This window comes from Miscanthus floridulus, chromosome 6 (genome assembly GCF_019320115.1).
Source record: "Miscanthus floridulus cultivar M001 chromosome 6, ASM1932011v1, whole genome shotgun sequence".
Lineage (NCBI taxonomy): Eukaryota > Viridiplantae > Streptophyta > Magnoliopsida > Poales > Poaceae > Miscanthus > Miscanthus floridulus.
The window spans coordinates 103,438,142-103,460,622 of NC_089585.1; the positions used below are offsets into that span (position 1 = coordinate 103,438,142).

The 22,481-nt window shown below is 44.5% G+C and overlaps 3 protein-coding genes and 1 pseudogene across 5 annotated transcripts in view; 3 read left to right on the forward strand and 1 right to left on the reverse strand.

The window, feature by feature from the left end:
* The first annotated feature begins 2,854 nt into the window (after nucleotides 1-2,854).
* On the forward strand, nucleotides 2,855-4,416 carry LOC136460946 (uncharacterized). Its single transcript, XM_066460459.1, has 2 exons — nucleotides 2,855-3,685; nucleotides 4,327-4,416. The coding sequence occupies exons 1-2, from the start codon at nucleotides 2,855-2,857 to the stop codon at nucleotides 4,414-4,416; spliced, it is 921 nt and encodes a 306-aa protein (XP_066316556.1).
* A 2,912-nt stretch (nucleotides 4,417-7,328) lies between these two features.
* Nucleotides 7,329-10,901, forward strand: LOC136456454 (KRR1 small subunit processome component-like). Its single transcript, XM_066456333.1, has 12 exons — nucleotides 7,329-7,725; nucleotides 7,843-7,919; nucleotides 8,026-8,136; nucleotides 8,284-8,352; nucleotides 9,063-9,119; nucleotides 9,221-9,259; nucleotides 9,349-9,459; nucleotides 9,553-9,635; nucleotides 9,722-9,803; nucleotides 10,110-10,253; nucleotides 10,343-10,423; nucleotides 10,546-10,901. The coding sequence occupies exons 1-12, from the start codon at nucleotides 7,503-7,505 to the stop codon at nucleotides 10,663-10,665; spliced, it is 1,197 nt and encodes a 398-aa protein (XP_066312430.1). The 5' UTR covers nucleotides 7,329-7,502; the 3' UTR covers nucleotides 10,666-10,901.
* A 4,625-nt stretch (nucleotides 10,902-15,526) lies between these two features.
* Nucleotides 15,527-16,810, forward strand: LOC136460948 (cis-prenyltransferase 4, chloroplastic-like; annotated as a pseudogene).
* Nucleotides 16,811-16,898: 88 nt separating this feature from the next.
* Nucleotides 16,899-22,481, reverse strand: part of LOC136456452 (myosin-17-like) — a 29,785-nt gene continuing 24,202 nt past the window's right edge. For 2 of the 3 annotated variants that reach the window (XM_066456330.1, XM_066456331.1), the window contains 19 exons: nucleotides 22,219-22,386; nucleotides 21,751-21,918; nucleotides 21,414-21,581; nucleotides 21,141-21,308; nucleotides 20,703-20,870; nucleotides 20,400-20,609; nucleotides 20,168-20,288; nucleotides 19,988-20,080; nucleotides 19,813-19,893; nucleotides 19,542-19,736; nucleotides 18,847-19,191; nucleotides 18,637-18,768; nucleotides 18,476-18,546; nucleotides 18,297-18,396; nucleotides 18,172-18,228; nucleotides 17,982-18,038; nucleotides 17,819-17,899; nucleotides 17,630-17,712; nucleotides 16,900-17,533 (listed from right to left, as the gene is read on the reverse strand). In XM_066456330.1, coding sequence (XP_066312427.1) covers nucleotides 17,410-17,533; nucleotides 17,630-17,712; nucleotides 17,819-17,899; nucleotides 17,982-18,038; nucleotides 18,172-18,228; nucleotides 18,297-18,396; nucleotides 18,476-18,546; nucleotides 18,637-18,768; nucleotides 18,847-19,191; nucleotides 19,542-19,736; nucleotides 19,813-19,893; nucleotides 19,988-20,080; nucleotides 20,168-20,288; nucleotides 20,400-20,609; nucleotides 20,703-20,870; nucleotides 21,141-21,308; nucleotides 21,414-21,581; nucleotides 21,751-21,918; nucleotides 22,219-22,386 — 2,590 coding nt within the window. In that variant the 3' untranslated portion in view covers nucleotides 16,900-17,409. Of the gene's footprint in view, nucleotides 17,534-17,629; nucleotides 17,713-17,818; nucleotides 17,900-17,981; nucleotides 18,039-18,171; nucleotides 18,229-18,296; nucleotides 18,397-18,475; nucleotides 18,547-18,636; nucleotides 18,769-18,846; nucleotides 19,192-19,541; nucleotides 19,737-19,812; nucleotides 19,894-19,987; nucleotides 20,081-20,167; nucleotides 20,289-20,399; nucleotides 20,610-20,702; nucleotides 20,871-21,140; nucleotides 21,309-21,413; nucleotides 21,582-21,750; nucleotides 21,919-22,218; nucleotides 22,387-22,481 lie in introns of all 3 variants that reach the window. The other variant, XM_066456332.1, reaches the window with a different exon arrangement.

Genomic DNA, 22,481 nt, shown 5'->3' on the forward strand with positions numbered 1-22,481 from the left:
AGATATATATTTTTGAATATATACACAAATTTGTGAAAAGAATAAAACCAAAACAAATTTGAAACCCTACTCTACTGCTGGGCTGGCCCGAAGGAACACGGCGGCCCACGATGCATGCGCTGGCGCGGTCCAGTCACGACGCGGCCCAGAACTCGCTCCCGCCTGAGAACGATGACTGACACGCGGGACCCGCGAGACAATGAGACAGGCAGGGGAGGAAGAAGAGACGGCGGCGCAACTCGTCGCCGGTGGCATCTCCGGTGAGTCCAGCGGTGCTACGGTGCTCGCCTCATCAATGCGCATCTAGCGGTGCCATCAATTTTGGCTATTACTGCAGCAAGAGGGGGTGGTGACGGCCATGGCGGCGCTCAGCCATGGTTTGGCCGACTCCGACGAGGCTACGGCGTCACGGCCCTAGTGGCCCACTCTATGAGCTTCAGCGTCACACACAGCACCTAGTGCAAGGGAGAGAAGGGACAGCAAGGGGCTCGAGTGGCACAGCCCCGTGCAAGCTCGGCCGGCGGCAGTCATGGCGACCCGATGGAGCCGCGCTCACGGGGAGGTCTACCTGAGGCGAAAATGGAATGACGGTGGGGTCATAGACGTGGAGAAGCTCACGGTGGGGCTATGGCTTGGATGAATCGGACCAAGGTGCTCGGTTGTGGTGGATTTTTGGCTCGACGGCTGCCACGGCATCCCGGTCGCCGTGCTCTCACGGAGGAAGAAGATGGCAGAGCGAAATGGCGAGTGAACGAGCGAGTGGCGAGATGTTGGCCTTCATCTGGAGCTCGGACGCGTGACGTGGAGACGTCGGTAGAGCATGCGCGCCACACGGCGAGCAGCTCCTGCGCCGGTCGGCCACGGCGAGCTCTGACCGTTTTCTAAAATTTCCAATTCAGTGTTCAATGACGATGACTGACAAGCGAACTTAACTGTGATGGATCTCTTAAACCGTGACGATTTAGTGAAAGTAATGTATACAAAAGTTGCAGAGCTATGGTAAGGCTACAACTTTGATTTAGAAATTTACAGCTAATTCACCTTGTATCCTGAGTTGTATCAAGCCAAAGGTGGCTCAATCAAACTGAAAATGTAGTTAGGACTTAGAAATATTTTTCAGTGTTGAATCCACCATCAATAATGACTTGTGGGCCATGTTTGAGGCTGTTCCACACATTTTCATGAGTTGATCATAAAACAACTTTTGTTCCTTGATAAATTAGCTACAACTTTGGTAAAGAATGCACAGCCATGCAAAGTCTCTAAGTTGGTCTTTTGAATCAGTCAAACAGTGGCACTCTAAGGGTCAATTCTAGTCAAACCTCCACTTGAGGGCATTTTTGTCATTTTGATCCACATGAACAATGTTCCAACAATTACCCTAAGTGTAGTTAAGGTGTATTAGACCATAATCAACCACTTTACACAAATGCTATACCCATTTCAAATGATCACATGTGATGAAGCAACAAAACAAGCAATTCACCCAAATGTTGCAATTCAATGTTTCACATGTTTCATGACTTTGTTGTTATTTTATACTTGTCATATTACTACCATGTTGCCATGTTTCAAGGTATGAGAAATTCATGTTGCATTCACATGTTGCACTACTACCATTCATAAGCAATCAAGTATGAAACAAACAGAATTTGTGAATGTTGCATGTGTATGTTTCAGTGACAATGGCATGATTACATAGATGATGCATATGTTTATGAAATGACATGCAATTTTGTGGAAGTCAAACACCTAGGGTGTTACACCGAGCCAGCCTCGAGCGAGCCGGTAGCTGAGTGCTCATCCGAGGCCTCGTGACGCGGAGCCTCGGGCGAATCGGAGAATTGGTAGCTCATCCAAGGCCTTGTGGCGCGGGGCCTCGGGCGAGGCAGAGAATCGGTATCTCGTCCGAGGCCTTGTGGCGTGGGGCCTCGGGCGAGGTGGAGAATCGGTACCTCGTCCGAGGCCTCGTGGTTTCATTTTGGGCCGAGCCCACTTTGGGTGAGCCCAGATATTGTTTAAGGTGGGCCGGGTGGTCCAGCCGGGCCTTAGATAAGGTGGGGGTTCGCCGGTGGTTGTCTCTTGGCTTCGATATTTACAAGGTCTAAGCGATTTTTTTCGGTTCTTGCTTAGGGGACCCCTTTTTATGGTACCCAACACTATCCATATACACATTGCATGTTTGCATGCATCATCATACATGGCAACGAGCAAAAGAAAAGAGAATTAACACAGAAGGAAAAAGAATTAAGACAAAAGGAACCTCTTTGTATTTCTGAGAGCCTTGCCAAATCTGCCTATATTTAATTACTTTTCCTCTTTGCATTTGCAAAAGAGACGTTTTTTCCTCCTTTCATTTGGTTTTACGCTCACGTGTTCCATCGCCCTCGCTTGTTGTTTCTTACTGAAATTGCCCTTGGATCTGTTCATTTTGAATCATTTCCCCATATCCCCGTTCCCCAATCCATGGTCCATCGTGACAGTAGACACCGAACATAAATTTCTTGCGTGAACCATAGTTGATATCATCTGTCTTCCATGGCTCAGCCTCCCAATTCCAAGAGAAGGTCCCTACCTCTCTCTGACTGGAGATCCGGACTGCTAGAGGATCTCCTCGAGTCCATCGGGCAGCGTCTCGTGTCAGGCCACGACGTGGCATCCTTCTGATCCGCTTGCTCCCCATGGCGCGCCGCCGTCTCGTTCGTGACCTTCAGGCCGCTCCTGCTGCTCCTATTCGACCCCGACTCGGATCGCGTCGGCTTCTACTGCGTCCCGAAGAAGGTCTTGTCCAAGACACTGCCCCGACGTGCGCAGCAAGGTGGCGTGTGGCTCCTCGTGTGGGTGGCTAGCGCTCATGGACGAGGCGGCATCCGTGACGCTGCTGAATCCATTCGTCGGTGCCCGTGCCCCCCGCATTGAGCTCCCGCCAGCAGGCGAACACGTCGCGACGGCGTCCTCATTGGAACACGTGTCTAGGGTCCACGGCCGGTGGGTCCTCCATCCCACCAACGGCTATGGGAACATGGATGCCGCAGGCAGAGCCATCAAGCTAGAAGACATGAGGGGCATGTTCATCCATGAGATCGTGCTCTCGGCACCGCCTGACGCCGCCGGCCACGAGTGCGTGGCCATGGACATGCTTGGGTGCTCTACGGAGGTCGCGTTCTGTCGGGTTAGAGTCGAGAGCGCATGGACGCTGCTCGACACCAAACTGGAGTTCTCCGTGGGGTCCATCGTCCACTGCCAAGACAAGTTCTTGGCGATCGACTGCACTCGAGAAATCTCCGTCTGCAACAGCAACGCCGCCGGTGCTACTCCAACCGCGACGCTATTGCCATCGCTGTCGTCACCTGTGGGGCTCTACCACCGCAGCTACCTAGAATCAAACGGTGAGCTGCACATTGTGGGTGCCATGGCAAGCACGTTCCATGAGACACAGAGCTTCACCTACAGCAGTGCAATCTACAAGTGCAACCTCCACGACCGTACGCCGGAGTGGTCCAGGGTGAGGGACATCGGTGATCAGACACTGTTCGTGTCTAAATATTTCAATGAAAGCTTCAGTGAAACAAGTGTACCCAAGTACAAGGAGAACAAAATCTACATGTCTAAGCCATTGTATTGGGATCCATACGACTTGGTCCATCGATTGGAGATCGTTGATATTGCTACCGGCGCATCCGAAGTGAGCCCGTCCAGAAAAAGATGCAGGGTTCCGAGCCTCTAGGTTGGATTCGACCCAATCTCTGGAAGAATCATTGCAATACATCAATCATCTCATAGCTTCGGACAATATCACAAAGCTACTAAAAACTGTAACCGTGCCCTCACCTCAAACATTGTCCAGATAAATGGATTACAATGAAAGAAATGGATATCAGAGATTTCTTCCTGCCAATATAAAACATTATCTTAGCCGCATCACGGAAATGTCTATAAAGTAGAGTTCGTGAGCCTACGACGCCGTGCACTCCGTGACTGTGTTAAATTCATAAACTTTGCTTTTTGGATTAAATATCACTTTAACATTGGTATTTAATTTTTACAGTATTGTTATCTTATCATGCGATCCGTGTGTTTTTAGTATAAATTATTAGTTATCCTGTAGCAACACACGGGCACTCTACCTAGTGTATATAAAATTGAGGAAGCAATGACAGGAGGGTTGTGGCGTTGGTTTTTGTCAATATTTTGATATTTAATGGTTCTTCAATTTAATAGACTAGATAATTCAGGTAGTTATGACTACGCGTGTATAGTAAAAATAGTAAAAGCTAAGAGAAATAATTCAATATATTCACATTTGTATTTCTTGTCTTCCGTTAGGTAGCTAATAGCAAAGATATTGCACATCTTAACAGATTAGATCTACATTTTCGTTTGGAAGATAAGATGGACAAGTTTACATACTCCTAGCTGATTGGTATAGAGCTTCCATTGACGGTGCTGCGTATGGGATCGCAAAATCACAAATATGAAGCATGCTCCCTCCGTACCTAAATATCTGTCGTCATTGATGTGCATGTCATAAGTTTGACTCGATTTATATAAAATGTATACAAAATTTATATCTCAAAATAAATTTATTAAAAAACTAAATTCAAAGATCTTTCCAATGATATCAATTATGTACCATAGATATTAATATTTTTAATATATATCAGTCAAAGTTATTTCTCAGGAAGCAAAAACGACAGATATTTCGGGATAGAGGTAGTACAACATTTTTAGGCTATTGAGCATTTGAATTGTATTGATACAGTTTTAGCTCACGATTGGCTTTTAACTTTCAGCGAAAGAATATAATGATTAATTTAGACAGATAGATGTTCTGAAATGTAATTCCAATGACGTCCACGCGACCCATGGACCAGCCTACTGCCCGCTCCTGCCACTTCTAACCCTCCCTTCCTAGTACTTTGCCTCCCTGTCAATCCTGCCCACCGGTTGTCTTCCATTGCCCGACCGGAGGTAGCACTGCTGCCTTGCCTCACCACCCGTCGATCCACCACCTCTGCCAGGCCATCTGCTGACCCGGGCTATCCTTTAGGGCTAGAGGATATTGGAGAGCTCAATGCCCAATGCCCAATGCCCAATTTGAACCCTAACCCTCTCCGCCCTGCTGGCATCGGCCTCAACCGCCACCCGCGGTAAGCACACCGCCACATTGCTTTGCCCACACCCTGCCCGCCCTCATGACCACCGTCTTCCCGTAACCTTGCGGGGTTGCACGCGAAAGGCAACAATGTGCCTTGCCTGCCCATCAAAGAAGATGAGTCTCGCTCCACTCACTTCTTGACGTGTGTCCGCACATCACTTCATCATGCCTACGCACGCGCACCGAATAAGGATTGGACGTGTATCATCTCCCTGCGGAATATTCACGAGGCATAAATACACTAGAGGGAAAGGGGCTTCATGGCGATGCCAGAGATAGTTCTCGACAAATCTTCTTGACCGTGTCCATGCTGAGATATCAGGGAAGGCAAGCCACCGCAAGGGGAGAGCTCGCAGGATGTAAACGCTGTGGTGGCTGGGGGTGGGAATTAGTAGAACTGAGACGATGCATGTCGAGCGAGGTGGGCATACAAGGCCGTCTGAGCTGCTGGAATGGGAGGTGACAGTGGAAAGTGCCATTTTTTTATTGGCCCATTTGGATTAAGGAAACTTTGTGTTAATTTGGATTAGTCAAAATTAGCTCTAGTGTAGCTGTAGCTAAGTTTTCAACTAGTTGTTAGCTAACTATAACTAATTTGGATTAATTTTTAGTCCCAACTGATAACCATGTATCAAACATGATCTTAATACGTCTGCCTTCAAAATGCAATGGAAAAAACGGGGAGCCAACTTTTTAAGGAACTGTTGCGGAACGTTGCTATTTGATAGGCTAATTATTTTGAAGAGCCAAAAGTTTTACATATGGGGTTGCTCTACGATAATCCTCTCCTTAGGGTGTCCGTAAAGACGAACGCGAATTCCCTACTCCTGTCCGTGCCGTCCGGGCCCCTTCCGCCCAATATGCCTGCTCCCCGATGCTCTCCTCTGACTTCTCCATAAAAAAAAGATGTCGATTTCTCATTCTGGTGCTACTGCTCGTGATCTCCCTGGCCTCGCTCTCCTTCCCTGCACCTGCTCCTCTCCCACCTCTGCCTCGGCTCCGTGCCGCCGCCGCCTCCCACTGGTCTCTTGGAGTCTTGTGTGACTGCATACAACATACAAACGGTTGGAGTCCCACACACCATGCAAGCGCAACGACATCTGCGTTTAGTGCGGTAGGAATTCCAAAGCACTACCGCCTCGTTCTTGTTGCCGATGCCCAACAAACCTGCCTAAAAGAAAAAATGAGCAAACACCTTGTAAAGGAACCCGAATGTAGTATATTGCAAGTGTTTTATATAGATGTTGCAAAACTAAATCGAGATGTTGCATATATTGCAATGGCTATGTTGGAAGCTTCTATTCTAAATATTTCATCTGTTTTTTAAACGTATGTTTGTAAATGTGTTTATCTGAATGTTGCATGTGTTTTATCTATATATTGCATATATTTTCCAATTGCTTTTTTAAGCGTTTTCAGGTTTTTTTACAAGTGTTTTTAAGACGTATCTTGCAAGTGTTTCAACTATTTTAAATATATGTTACAAATATTTTATTTGGATGTTTCAAAATTAGGTCGAGTGTTGCATCTCTCTACTCACATTCTGTTGCCTCACTTTGGTGTCTCCTCTTCTTCTCGATACTGGTGATCTTCGGGTTGTATGCGCACGCGTGGAGGCGGGCGGCGTGGGTGGGGGGACTCATTAGTGGAGCGTACAGCACGGAGCAGACGCCGGGCGCGGGAGCTGCTTCCGGAAGGGCCTAGGGCCAGACCTCCGGGCGACCGCATTGCTCTTTATTGGTCGGTGAAAAAATCTCGTACTTCCACGAAGTTCAAATCTCCTACAGCGACAGATCCTTGTCCATAGGCGGCTGCTCGGGCCGTCACTGAGGCCCCGTGTTCCGAATTTTTTTTTTTTTAGCTTTTGGCTACTGTAGTACTTTTGTTTGTATTTGGCAAAAATTATCCAATTATAGACTATTTAGGCTTAAAAGATTCGTCTCACGATTTCTCGGCTAACTGTGTAATTAGTTTTTTTTTCATCTACATTTAGTACTCTATGCATGTGCCGTAAGATTTGATGTGACGGAAAATCTTGAAAATTTTTTATTTTTGGCTTAGCATCTAAACGGGGCCTGATTCATACACCGTGGACTTCGCAGTGGTGGCCTCATCGTAAAAACGCCGCCAAAGCCCACCAAGCCCAAAACATAATAATGCGCACCAAAAACCCCAAAGCCCTCACCCAGTCGCCCCCCGCCCTTCCCCATTCTCTCTTCTCCCTGCCGGCGGCCGCCTGAGGAATCAACCCTAATCTGCACGGCGACCCTAACCTCATCGCCTCATCTTCCTGCTCCAGCTCCTCGGAGGTCCAGCAGGCACTAGCCCCTCTTTCTTCTCAGCCATGGCGTCGGAGGACGAAGCGAACGCCGCGGCGGCGGTGGCGGAGGATGCCGAGGCGGCAGAGGGAAGGAACTGGCGGCGGAAGGGGAAGCACGACAAGCCCAAGCCCTGGGACGAGGACCCCAACATCGACCGCTGGAAGATCGAGAAGTTCGACCCTGCCTGGAACGAGGGCGGCATGCTCGAAGTCAGCTCCTTCTCCACCCTCTTTCCCCAGTACCGAGGCAAGCATCTGTTCCTGAGCCCCCGTCCTGCCTACCGCGATTTTCGCGATGGAACGCATGCGATTTGAGTTTATTGGAGGCGAATTCGTGAGGTGTTATTTGTTGGTTTGGGTGCAGAGAAGTACCTGCAGGAGGCGTGGCCGCTCGTGAAGGGTGCATTGAAGGAGCACGGGATCTCGTGCGAACTCAATTTGGTACATTGTGATGAGTTATCAGCCTTTTTTAAAAAATTGCTATTGGGTGGCGAGATTATTATGTGGTAACCAAATGTGTCTGAAGCCTCTCTTGCTGTGTGTGTAGGTGGAGGGATCCATGACTGTGTCGACCACCAGGAAGACAAGGGACCCCTTCATTATTATCAAGGCCAGGGAACTGATTAAGCTATTGTCCAGGAGCGTCCCTGCGCCTCAGGTATGACGTATGATCCCTTGTGTATTCAGGTATCAAGGTACTATGCGGATCTTGTTTTTGCACTTCGAGGTGGCAGCTTCGTGATCTGAGTGGAATTGAGATTAATCTGCAGTTTTTTCAAGGTCTTACTACTACTTATTTTTGCAGGCAATCAAAATTCTTGATGATGAGATGAACTGTGATATTATTAAGATTGGTGGTCTTGTGAGAAATAAGGTAGGACACCTTTTCATTGCAAGTTTGATTTCAGATCTCTTTTGAATATTAGACTTAAATTTACTCAACATCATGAGGTGCTTCTCTGCGTGCTATGATATATTCCTTGCTGCAAAGACCATTCTTGTAATTTGTATAATTCGAAAGGGAAAATAATGGACCTGAAAACGTTTTGGGCCATCATTTGTTATTTTCCAAGGTCTTGTTCAAATTTGAAGTGGTATTTTTTTTTTCATTTCATTTTGTAATGACAGTACTAAGTTGGTAATATATTGGTTATCCTTTCTCCCGACTGCTGAGAGTCATGTTTGGTTATACTATAGTTCTATAATTTTCCCTGTTTGCTAGGCCCAGGGCTCTTTATCCCATCCGTAGCTGGATTTTCTAGTTCTACATAAACATATAGTCACAAACCTTTCTATAATATAGTTATATAGTTATCTGCACGATACTCTGTTGGCTGTTGTCTTCATATGTCTGTAGACATTGATTTGGCAACCTACTTCCCATGTTTTTCTTGTTGGTATTATTCTATAGTCTTTATGCTAAGTTATTGACTTATTGTGCTGTTACTTATATCAAAGTTTGTAACAGGAGTGACCAACTGACCATATGAAAATATGCTAAATGTATGTAATTAGAGATTTAGTGTCCTTCCTCACTGTTTGAACTTTACTCATCCTCCAATCTATTTATAATGCTATCTGCAGGAACGCTTTGTTAAAAGGAGGGAACGGCTTTTAGGCCCTAACTTGTCTACACTCAAGGTAAAAACTGTTCTTATTCCTATGGGTGCCTCCTTTAGTGCCGTAAACTCAGAATAATCATAGATCCCTTTGTTGCTTACACATTATTTCATGTTCTACAGGCTATTGAGATTTTGACTGGCTGCTACATCTTAGTGCAGGTTTTCATAATTTCTTACCTTTATATGTACATTTTAGATTTCCTCCCTTTGACACCATTTATTACTGCTGTTGTCTTTCCCAATGAAAGGGAAATACTGTTGCATCCATGGGCAACTATAGGGGAAGGGGACTGAAACAAGTGAGAAGGATTGTAGAGGATTGCATAAAGAATGTAAAGCATCCAGTGTACCACATCAAGGTGATTGGTTTCACCCTTCCTTGATGTTATTTTGAAGGGATGTTCACAAGAAATGGATTATTGGGTGCTTATTGTTATTGTTTAACTATATAGGAACTACTAATCAAACGTGAGCTAGCAAAAAATCCTGCTCTAGCCACCGAAAACTGGGATAGATTTCTCCCAAATTTCAAGAAGTAAGGACATGCATCATATTTCTTTTAGAGCTTCAGCATCAAGTATATTGTGTTCATCTGATTATCACCCCTTTTTTATTTTTCAGGAAGAATGTCAAGCAGAAGAAGCCTCAAACTAAGGAGAAGAAACCGTACACACCCTTTCCACCGCCTCAACAGCCTAGCAAGGTAAGGTTTGAAATTATCTTTCATCTGCATCTTATTGTTACTTAAGCCAGTTAGTGATGATTGGTGGTAACCAATCCTGCCCTGTAACTTAAGCTTATGTTAGCTGTCCATGCACACGAATAATTCATTCATAATTTTTTTCTTTGTATAAGATCAGTGCTCTTTCTAGTATGCTACTTGAATTTGGAGTGAGCCACTTAATTGTCTTTGTTTGCATGGGTGTAGTAGTTGAAGGTGCTTATATTGTTTGATATTCTCCTTTTGCATATTGTGCTCTGGATTGATTTATCATTCTGTATTTTGTAGATTGATCTTGAACTTGAGAATGGTGAGTATTTCATGAGTGACAAAAAGAAATCAGCAAAGAAATGGCAAGAGAAGCTGGAGAAGCAATCTGGGAGAGCTGAAGAAAACAAAAGAAAGAGAGAGGCTGCATTTGTTCCTCCAAAGGTTAGAATATCTTCCCTTTTTAAGTATTGTTGCGATTTTCCTTCTCTTGCATTCATCATGATTAAAACATTCTTTGTTATTTGTTGCAGGAGAACACTGCAGGTCCATCTGAATCTGACAAGAATGCCAGTGACAACAGTGAGATAGCTGATATAGCAAAGTCATTAAAGGTAACTTGCTGTTGTTTTGTGCTTTATTATACCAATGGTTTTACTGATAACTTGTTCAGGAGTATTCGGAATTTTCAATTAACACGGCCACTTATCATCCTAAATTTATTATCTATTTGCAGAAAAAGGCAAAGGAGTTTAGAAAGAACGAGGCCCAGGAGAGTGTCATAGCTGAATCATATCTCGCAAGTAATGATGAATTGCGGCAAAAAAAGAAAAAGAAATCAACTAAGTCCAAGTAGCCATAATCCTAGTGCATAATGACAATGGCAATTGAGAAGGGATTACTTGAGCCATCCCTATAATTATGTCATTCATGCTATTATCGTATTAGAGTGCTAGAGCTGCAATTGAAGATGATGAAACAAAATTCGAACCTTCTGCTGGTCTGTTGTTGCAATAGTTCATATGCAATAGGCTTTTCATGGGTAACTTTCACAAGGAACAGAAAGAGCCCTCAAGTCCATCATTCTCCAAAGATATGTATTTTCATCCTATAGGTTGTGTTGGTTGCTAGAGCCTGGCTAAGGCAACAAGCCTGGCTGGTCTAGGCCTATTGTATCATATGTAGGCCCCCGCAATTGGTGCAATCGGTCGTGCAGAGTCTTGGTTTTGGCAAAACTTTAACCGAATTTACTGTTAAAAAAGTCAACCAGCCAAAACAGATTTGGTTAAATAGGCTAAATGCAATACGTATTATCTTTTGCAAAAAGACATATTCCTTGCTTATTATCAGACAATCATTTATTCCCAAACCTCCTGTGGGGCTAATCGTTTTCATTTGCCATCTCATGGAAAATCCTTTTCATTACTTCTGTAGGATATAATGCAACAACACATTTTCTTAAAAGAAAACATCCAACAAGAAATGCATCAAGCAATAAAAGAAAAGAAAAAAAAGGCAACAAAGAATGCTTCGCTTTAACTCCTTTCTAGTCTCTGTCATTGACATAAACTAGTTATAATAGATAATGAGTGCATCTACTATCAAATAAACACAAAAAAGAAACTATATAAGGTTCAAATAATTTCAAGCTAGAAACCTTAAGATAGAGCCTGATTTTAGAAAGAAAAAAAACTTTTGAAAATTTATTTCTATAATTTTTTTTATAAAGTCTATACGTCTCCGAACTATAAACGTGGTCTAATTTACACGCCATGTCCGCACATACGATATGATGTCTCATCAGTCAAAACCGTTGTCAAGCAAGGTGCGTAAAATCGGACAGTTTTAAAAAAGATAGGGGAGAAAACAATATGATTTTTAGATTGGCGGGGAAATCGGATTTTGGGGAAATTGGGAGGTCACCCAACCAAACCCAATCATTGCTCTGTTCGCTTGGCTGATAAGCCATGACTGAAAGTACTGTTAGCTGATTTGTTGTGAGAGAAAAATACTGTTCGTTGGCTGAAAAGGTATAGCTTATAAGCCGAGCGAACAGGGCGCATACTGTTTGAATGATTGGGTGGATCTGTGCCATGAGCAAATAGGGCCCATGGACAGCCCTACCGCCCTGCGCCAGCTAATTAACCATTCGCGTGTTTTGCTTAAAATAAATAACCATTCGCGCAAGCTGCTTGCCTGATTCTTTAGTTCTGAACATTTGCAGAGCCTGCAGAGCCCGGCCGCAACCTCCTGTCGACTTAGGGCATGTTTGATACTATGATCTAATTATGAGTGTTATCCAAATATGAGTGTCAGTTAACTAGCTAGTTAACCATAGCTAATTTAAGCTATTTTTAGACAAACCAGTAACAAAGATATGTATATCTAACGCGTGCCCTTACACAATCCCATCCTACCTACTATACGCCCTTATGCTTAGCAGCAGTAAGATGGAGTTGTTGGGTTTGTGACGCGGCGCCGTATCACGTAGGCGTCGTGATCGAGCATGCGGGCACCTTAGACTCTCTAACTGAAGTTGCTTTGTTGCATGTCCAGCGAGCCCGCCTGCACTGCTGTACTGTCCAGGCCACATGCGCACGTGCTAGGTCATCGCGTCTACCGCACGAAGAGCTACTACTATGGTACCACACATCGGTTCAGGACAAGATATTCTACTCATCCACTCTCTTAACTGATGCGCACGTGTTGAAAGGTCCTTGTTTGGTTTTGGTAATTGAGTGACAACCTAGGTGGACTAATTGTGTTTATGTGAGATACACAGGTGATTAGTCCACAGGTACATGTGTGTGAGCAACATATGCCATGAAGGTGAAAATGGCTTGGAGATGTTGCAAAGCTCACACACGTGATGATGAAGGAGCTTAAATGCACATGAGACATGACATTGAGTCATGTGATCAAGGTGGAGAAGATCAAGACAAGACTTGGCTTGATGGACCGGTTGCAAGCGTGAAGGGCAAGTCGAAGGCTTTGGAGTGATGGACCGCGTGGCGGTGAAGCTTGAGCAAGACTTGGCGCCGATGGACGATGGCAACGGTGAAGAGCAAGTAGAGTCAAGATCGATGAACCAATATGATCATGTGATGATATGAAGTGGATCATATCATTGTTGATCGTGTTGGTGCATGTGTTGCATCGACATTGAAGGAGATGGAATGGAATGCGCAAGGCAAAGGTATAACCTAGGGCATTTCATTTCACCGGTCATAGGTGTGTAGAGAAGTTTATGACCAGGTTTAGGATAGATGGCCGTACTATCAAGAGGGGCAAACTTGTTTGCATATCGGTCATCTAGTGCTACTCGAGTGATCTAACTTTGCATTGTCGCTAGGATCGAGTGGCGTGGCAAGTTGAGTGGCTAACATCCTTTGGGAAATGATTGTGAAAATGCTAACTCACTTACACACGGTGATGTACACTTGGTGGTGTTGGCACATTTACAAAAGAGGTGGTGTTTGCAGGGGTGAGATGGGTTTGGGTCCCTCTCTCCCTCCCGCCGAGCTTGTGAGGCGGGATTCGGCGCTTTCGGGAAAATGGAATGTCTATTTTCTATTGCGCTGGATGCAAATTCTGGTGGTTAGCTCATTGGAGCAAGGGTGAAGAAGTTAGAAGTGAAAACGTGTTGGTCGCGAAGATGCTGGCGTCGGTCAACTGACCGGACGCTGGATCTGAATGCACCGGACGCTGGAAGGCTGCGTCCGGTCAGGCTGACGTACGGTGACGCAGTAGCTGGAGTGTGACCAGACGCTGGCTGCGTCCGATCGCGTTCGACCGGACGCGTCCGGTCATGCTCGGGAGCTTACTAGAAACGACCGGACGCTGGGGGTTCAGCGTCCGGTCAGTTGAGTGCTGCTGCGTCCGGTCAAGTCAAGTGACCGTTGGAACCGGGACACGTGGTCGTCTGCGAGCGACCGGACGCTGAAGTCCAGCGTCCGGTCAACACGACCGGAGCGTCCGGTCGGCCCGACCGTTGTCCAGTGAAGGGGTAACGGCTAGTTTAGCCCTTGGGGCTATAAATAGAAGTGGCCCTCGGCCATGGCTGGTGCTGAGCACCTCAGGGGACTTAGTGTCCATGCTTGTGAGTGCTTGGGAGCCCTCCATCACACATATACTTGATAGTGATCATTCGATTGTGTGAGTGAGTGATTCTAGTGCGATTGCATCGTGAGGTTGCATCGAGTGGCACTAGGTGATCGAGTTGCAAGCCGGTGGTGCTTGTTACTCTTGGAGGTTGCCACCTCCTAGACGGCTTGGTGGTGGTCTCCGTCGAAGCGCGCAAGAAGCTTGTGCGGCGCTCCGGAGAAGTGCTTGTGAGGGGCATTGTGCTCGCCCCGCGGGAGTCGCGAAGAGCAACTTTAGTAAAGCGTGTCATTGAGCTACCCTCACTCAAGGGGTAGGTTCTTGCGGCGCCCGACGTGCGGGCTTAGCGGGTGATGCTAATTAGCCGCCGAACCACCAAGTGAGCGGTCGACACAACGGGGACTAGCGTGTTGGCAAACACGTGAACCTCGGGAGAAAAATCATCGTGTCAACCTTATTCTTCCCGTTGGTTTGCATTCCCATTACACAAGCTTGCAATTACTTTTATACATATTAAGCTTGTGTAGTTGCTCTTGTAATTAGATAGCTTGTGTAGCTTGCTAATTACCTTCTTGCTTGTGTAGCATAGAAGTAGCTCCCTTGCGTGGCTAATTTGGTTTTAGTAACCTTGTTAGTCACATTGCTTAGTTTGTGTAGCTAAGTATTTGCGCTCTCTAATTAGGCATTGGTTGCCTTGTTATTGAGCATTGCTAGTGAGCTTAGTTAGCTTTGTGCTTTTTGCTTACTAGCATGTGTAGGAGCTCCCTTGTCGCTTAAAGTACTAGTGGCATAGGTTTGTGTAACCTTGCTCCTAGAATTGTTTAGGAGAGCTCTAACTAGCCCAGCACCTTTGTTGCATAATTGTTATCTTTGCAAGGTGCTAGTGAACATATATAGTGGGGTATAGTCTTGGCTAGACCGATAGTTTTAATTCTGCATTTGTATCGGTTAGCCGACGCGATTAAGTTTTAGAAAAGACTATTCACCCCCCTCTAGTCGCCATCTCGACCCTTCACGTGTTCGTTTCTATCGTGACACGTGGTTCCTCTCTTCCTCCAATGACTGCTTATTCTTCCTCCGGCCGACATCCTAAACTCCCAAACTGCCCTGCCCGTCGCCGGTCTCCACCAACTCCCTGGCCCTCGCTACCTCACCGCCCTCACCCACCCCAGCTGCTCTTGCCCCGCCCTTCCCTACTCTCAATCGACTATCTCTCCCGCTACCCCGCTGTTGTGGCCGTCGGCAACCTCACCGCCCACCACTCGTTGTCGCCCCGCCCTCCCCTAACCTTGTACTTGGCTGCCCCCGCAGCTAATCCCACCCACCGGTTGTCTTCCCCTGCCCGCTCGACGACGGCGGTGCCGCCTCGCTCACCCCCGATTGAATTGCTTGGCTGCCCTTCCCCCGAGCTCCCTTCTTTAAGGTCGGAGACCTCCCTCCCCTAACTGTACCCAGAGGAAGAAGAAACGTAGCTGTCTGATGTCGTGCCTACCTCCAATCCTGTGTCGACATGTGTCCATGTGTCGCACGCGCACTCAGTAAGGATTTGGGCCAAAATGGAATAACCGTTGCCTTCTCAATGGTTGCCACATGCCTGCCTCCAATCCCGTGTCGACATGTGTCCATGTGTCGCACGTGCGGTCAGTAAGGATTTGGGGCAAAATGGCATAACATAACCGTAGCCTTCTGAACAGTTGCCGCATGCCTTCTTGGCCCAAGCCACCCTTGGTCGTTAGAACACAGTCATCTGTTAGTTGATCGTGCCGAGTTTAAATCTTCTTCCGTAAATAACACTGACATCCATTTAGGCTAGTCATCTATTAGTTGATCGTGTGGACTTTGTCAGTTTATTTTGAGGGAGACGAAAATACCCTGTGGGCTGTGGCCGCAGTTACTCGCACGTGCCGCAATCGATGAAAATCTCCGGAGAAGAGGACAAAGGGGCGGAGGAGGCGTCGGCTGGCGGCGGCCAGGCCGGCCCGCGTGCGCCCTCACGCGGACGACGCGGGGCTGCGAGCGGAGTCGTTGCCGCGGCACGTGGCTGTGGTGATGGACGGGAACTCGTGGTGGGCACGCGCGCGCGGGCTGCCGTCCGCGGCCGGGCACGAGGCCGGGCGCCGCGCGCTGAAGGAGGTGATGCGGCTCTCCCGCGCCTGGGGCGTTCGCGCGCTCACCGCCTTCGCCTTCTCCCACGAGCCACGAGAACCGGAGCCGGCCCAAGGTATGCTTCCCGCCCCCGCGCCGCGCGTCGTCGCCTTGTTTGCCTCCGACGAGCTTCACCGGCTCCTTTTGCCAATTCGCAGGTGGAAGTGGAATTCTTGATGGGGCAGCTTGAGCGAGCGATCCGCGAAAGCGTAGCTGAACTTTTGAGGTATGCATTTGCGCCGTCAGTTAATAGCCTCACACTTGTCTGTACTCTGTAATGGCATTCCTGATAAGATGCAGTCATGCAGATGCATTCGAACACTACGGAGCTGACAGTAAACCTCACAACCAAGTTGCTAGTAGATACGACGGAATCTTTGCTGTCCTCGATATATTCTGAATTGCTACCCCATGATGACATGTCATTAGCTTTTGCTCTTCACATTTTACAGGGAAGGAATTCGGCTACGTGCCTACGTGTAATCGGCGACTCCTCGAGACTGCCAGTTTTCGTTCTCTTCAGAAGACCGCGAGAGAAGCCGAGGCCATACGTAGCAGATCGCAGCTTGACTTGACACTGGCAATCAGGCAGGCGAAGGGACATAGTGCAAGCATGCCGGAACCTCGCTCATAAGGTGCACGACAAGCTGCTCAAGCGGTCAAGCCGGAGGATATCGACGAGAACAAAAACAAAATCAAATGGTTTCAGTGCCAAATAGATAATTCTCTATAAAACCGCATCAGGATATGAGAACAAAAACAAAAAACAAAAATAATCGGTAATTATTTTAGTGTTCATTACAGAAGATCTGGAAGTAAACATGACATTTATGTACTGTAACACTTTACACATTAAGACTGGCATCCCAGAACAAAGTCTTCAGCGTGTAAGTTATCTACAATTGAACTGGTGTGCAGTACAATAAATAATATATGACGAACTAATAATACATGATCAAAGGTAAGCAACACACCAACCACAAACCATCACTACACATCAGCAGGATAACGCTACTTTCCCCCCTTTTATAATCCTTTACAACACATGTACAGCTTCCCTACCTACAGCAAAACCTTGTGCTACTATGCTTACAGGGCAGGGCCTTCTGCCCTTTAGCCCCTAGTATACACGCCCAAAAAATGACTACAAAGAGAAAAAATGGCAAGGAAAACCTGAATACAAATATACAATCAACAAACAAATCAATAAAAACCAGAAGCCTATAAGCTCACCTAGCATCTAATCTTTAATGCCTTGCTACCTGGTAAAAAAGAATCACGCGTACTGTACATCCTAGGCAGGAATCCTGACTTATCCACAGGTGGGTGAAGTCACCTGGTGAGAAAAAATTGACTACTCCCCTCTTTGCAATAAAAACGCAAAGCTTGGGTTTTCATGGACAAAAGGCAGAAAGTCATCATCAGCCACCTCAATGACTGGCAATGTCTTTGTAATATCATCAAGTGAAAAAGGTATACTGCATTAAGGAATCAATGAGGGAAACCATTAAATATCAGTAGTAATATATTTATTTTGAAAATAATGTGGATAACATTTTTCACACATAACAAACCTGGAATCATCATCTAGCAGTATAGAAAAACTTGTGGCCATATTTGATTCCTCACGTACCGCAGATTTCAAGCTTGATGTAAACTATAGATAGATAGGTTGGATTTGTCAGCTGATGCCATTTGGAAAAGAACACAAACCAAATGTGGCTAAAGATCATAAACTATATTAGGGAAACTGACCAACTAACCTCTGCTGAAATAGTGTTTGTACCATTCACATCATCCCAGTACATACTAACTATTCGCTCTAGCTGTTGTATGCTGAGGGCCTAAAGACACAATAAAAATACGAGTACAACCATAAGAGAAAAGATAAGCAGCAGAAGAAACTTGGTCAAGAAAACTACTTACAGGGCACACATCAGTGCGTATCTCTCTTAATGTCCTCATTGGCTTAAGAGAAATCACCTGATAAAAGAGTAGCAGGGATCAACGTATTTATGATTAGAAAATTATCAACTGAAATATATTCACCTATTTTTGTGTCTGAAATGTCATATTTTAGTGACTGGAGGTAGTACTAAAGTAAGTGTTGCCGCACCAGGAAATCGACAGCTTGTCTAATATGCCTCAATGCCTCCCACGCTGAACCTACAAACTGTGTGAAACAACATATAAGCCAATGGCATTTGGGGACAACCATCGCAAAACAGGTATGTAATCAACCTCTCTTGTAGCATTGTCGGACCAATGTTTTAGTTCAGCTAGTCCAGCTCTGACATATTCCCCGTTACTAAAAGAACAGCACTCACGCCGCAAAAGTAATCTAGTTTCAAAGCAAATATCTTAGAGAAACATTACATATATCAACACAAGATAACATCATACCAAGGACAAATGTTTACCGGTTAAACAGTTGAACATCAATCAGTGAGAATATTTGAGTGAAAAGTTTATGCACCAGAATTGATGGAACCTGCAAATTTGATAGAGTAAGACATGTGCTTTCAGAACTTTTTACTGATGGATGCCACAGGGGACAGGTCAATAATAGTTTAGCATTTACGTGATTTGCCCTCAGTACATCCAAGTAGCTAGTGAGGATTTTCACTATGCCCAGCCAATGTGTGAGTTGGTTCTGTTGACCCATGCCATTAAGATTGCCTTTTGCGCTACTTGAGTGAGAAGTTCGTGGATCCTGACAAGTGTTGTGTTTAGACATCGTTCAATGGGGGCAAAAAGTTTGAACCAATATTCATTCTTCAGGTAGCAGTACCTGTATACACAATTCAAGCAAAGGGTTTAGCTCCTTCTTCACGCTGTCACTTATCATGCCATAAACCTTTTCAATTAGATCCACGAGCTGCTGTTTGAATAGCAAAGCAGGATATTTTGCTTCAACTTGGGGCAATCCAACAGATCCAACAACTGATTGACCACTGAGATAAGCAAGCCCAGCGTTTGAAGTTTGATTTCCATGAAAGATCCTCTCCGACAAAAATCTTCTCCTTTGCGGAGTTGAGATTGCCGTCCTAGTAGTTTTGAATGACCGTTGAAGGAGAACTGTTAATGTAGATAAGTTGCACAACCAATACGCTAATGTCCTCATGTCATTTTGAGCCTTTAAGGGAAGAAAATAAAAAGGACAATTAGCCAAATTCTAGTACAATAGCATGATGCCGTCTTGTATGCAATATAAAAATAAATGGAGAAATAGGGGATTGCAAAAGTTGGCATGTAACTTATTTCCCTTTTCAGTTTTGCACATGTGGGCTCTAATATCACCCATCTTTACTTCGTTTACATGTTGAATGGATGTGGTTCTATGTTCAGATTACTGAAAGATTCGATTAAAAAAATTATGTAGTTCTTTTCACCAAAGTAGAAGTAGTGCTCCATCAGCAGCAATGGTTCTTAAACAGAATATGATGAAATAATTAAAAATAAAGAATCAAACTAAGTGGCGGGAACCTCTGTGGCTGAGTTTATAGCATGCAAAATGCTGTCGAAGACACCCGTCTTCATGGCTTCAAATGATTTCCAATGGAGAAGGCATTGGTATATAAGGAGAGCTGCAACAGGTTTGCTCCCAGAAAATCCAAGATATTGTGAAATACAAGTGAGTAACCACTGCTGATCGTCCTGGGGCTGCTGGTGATGGGAAGGCTTCAAAAAGAATAAAATTACTATCAATACATCAATAAAATTAAGAGTTAAATTCAACAAACAGTATTTACCATACCTGATATTTCTGTTTTGGTATTCTTTGCAGTTTTTCTCCATGTTCAAAATCTTTTTGGTCGCCCAAGTCAGGAACATTGGCCTATAAACATATTTCAAACGCATAGTTTAACAGCTCATTTTTTTAGATATCCTTCAGATTTGTGTTATGCAGCTATATACATGGTTAAACTCACTGCTGAGGTTATTGCTTCTGATGTGCCAGTTGAGGGTTTCATTTCAGTTTGCCTAATGTCACCATTGAAAATATGGCCATTCTCCTGACTTCTCTGTAAAAAACAGCATCAATTCCAACTTTGAGTGTTGAATGACTATGCAAAGTATATTTAAAGAAGGTTCTTAAAGGGAGACTTTACATGGATCCTTGAGATCTTTGAGCGTGAAGCTGGAGATTTAGCAGTAGACGGTGGAGTTGAAGTTGCTTGTTGACGAAGAACTTGGTTCTCAGCCTCTAAGTTGGATGCTTTTCCTTCAAGTCTGTTCATTGAAGGATGGGTAACAATTATTTGGTTGGAGTTTGTAGTGACATACAGAAGTACCTGATACATCTATTTGAGATAATGGAACATGAAGTATGCAAGTGCACACCTTTGTAGAGCTTCCTGAAGTTGAGTGACAATTTTACTAGAGTCTTCAATTTTCTTAATCAAATTATCATTCCTCTTGAGGAGGTCCTCATTCCTCTTCAGTAAATCTTCATTTCTTTCATGAGCTTCAGTAACAGCTCTCTTTGCAGCATCACTTTCTTGTTTTTCCATTACAAAAGAAGACAATCTTGATATTGCATCTACTTGAAGCCTGTTTCAGTGAAGAAAGTATTAGATTTCAAAACAATAATATCAGCATATATTGGCAATTTCAGAAAGATAAGTAGAGAATGGCGATACTTACTTTTGTACCGTGTCTTGAAGTAAATGGATCCTGTATTCACTATCACTAATTTTCTTGAGTAATTCATCATTTCTCTCTTGAGCTTCACTAAGAGATTTCCTGATTTCGTCATTTTCCTTCATTGCAGCTTCTAAAGAAACATCTTTTGCAGCTACATTATCTTCAAGCCTGTTTTATTCAGGAACAATTTTATAATTCAATATAGCAAATGATGGGCTTATGAACACGCATGCGCACATGATGGGAGGTGTGAATATGTATAAAACATTGTAAAATCATTAGGCAAGGTACAATTTTTTTGTATTGCTACAGTCCCCACCCCGACCCCTCAGCGCACACATACCCCAGTTTCCTCAAAAAAACGCACACATACCCCCACCCCCACCTTCTGAATGAGTATGGATAAACCATTGACAAAGCATCAGAGAAGGTACACACGTATTTATCGTAGTTTGAAGGTGTCCTATTTTTTCATTAGCATCTTCAACTTTCATCAGTAACTCTTCATTTTTCTCTTCAGCCTCAGTAAGTGCTTTCTTAATAGCCTCCTTTTCATGTCTCTCTGATAGCAACAGAGAATCCTTTGTTGTTGTATTTTCTCCAAGTCTGAATTGAAGGAATGGAATGAAGCATTAGAGTCTCATAACTATATGCATTGCCATGACATGCAAGCACCGACTAGACCCCAATAAGAAAAGGCAGATCACATACCTTTCTATGGTACCTTGAAGAAGGTCGATTTTCCTGTCAACATCACTAAATTTGGTTAGTAATTCTTCATATTTTTCTTGACTTTCATTGTGTGCTTTTGTTGTTATGTCATTCTGCTCCCTCTCCCTCAACAGCAAATTCTCATTTGCAACTGTAGTTTCCTCAAGCCTGTTTTTGTAAAAGAAAATAAGACTTTATATGTCAAGTATTTGAGGGATGGGAACTGTTCTGCAAATAATTAGTGCCCTAGACAAAAAAAATCAGGTGCTAATTTGACTATCTGCAATCTAGCGTAAGTTCATACGTTGGAATAAGTAAACCTAGGAACAATAATGACCTCTGTATAGTAAACTGAAGCTGAAGAATATGTTTATCATTATCATGAATTTTCTTCAGAAGTTCTTCACTCTTTTCCTGAGTTTCAGTGAGAGTCTTCCTTGTTGCCTCGTGTGCCTGCTTTTCTGTAAGCAATATGGCCTCTTTGGCAGTGGCATCTTGTTCAAGTCTGAATGGGAAAGGGGAAAAAATCACTACTAAGTCATAAATTGACAAAGATCGATGTTTAGCTGGGGTATATATCTCAACTATACAAAAGAAATACGAGGATGACCACAGAAAAACAATGCATGCACTAAAGATTCCCAACCATTACAATTAGAAAAAAAGGGGTGAAATTGTTGTTTTTTCCACTCTTATGGATACCATTTGAAGATTTGCCATTCTGTGATCTTACTGAGGCATGAACAAAGTGGAAAATTCTTCAAACTACCCAAGAAAACAGGGGAAAGAAAGAAAGCAATCTGACCTTGTTATTGTATCCTGAAGGCTATCAGATTTTCTATCTGAACCTTCAACTTTTTTTATTAATTCTTCGATTCTCAATTGTGATTCTGCAAGTAATTTTAAGGTGGAAGCATTCTGTTCCTTTTCAGTTAGCAATAAAGCTTCAGTTACTGCCAAATTTCCTTCGAGTCTATGCACATGGATTGGAACACATCGTCGTGTTATGCAATTGAAGATAAAATAAGGTTAGTGAACTGAAGTCAGAATAGACAAGGATGACTCATC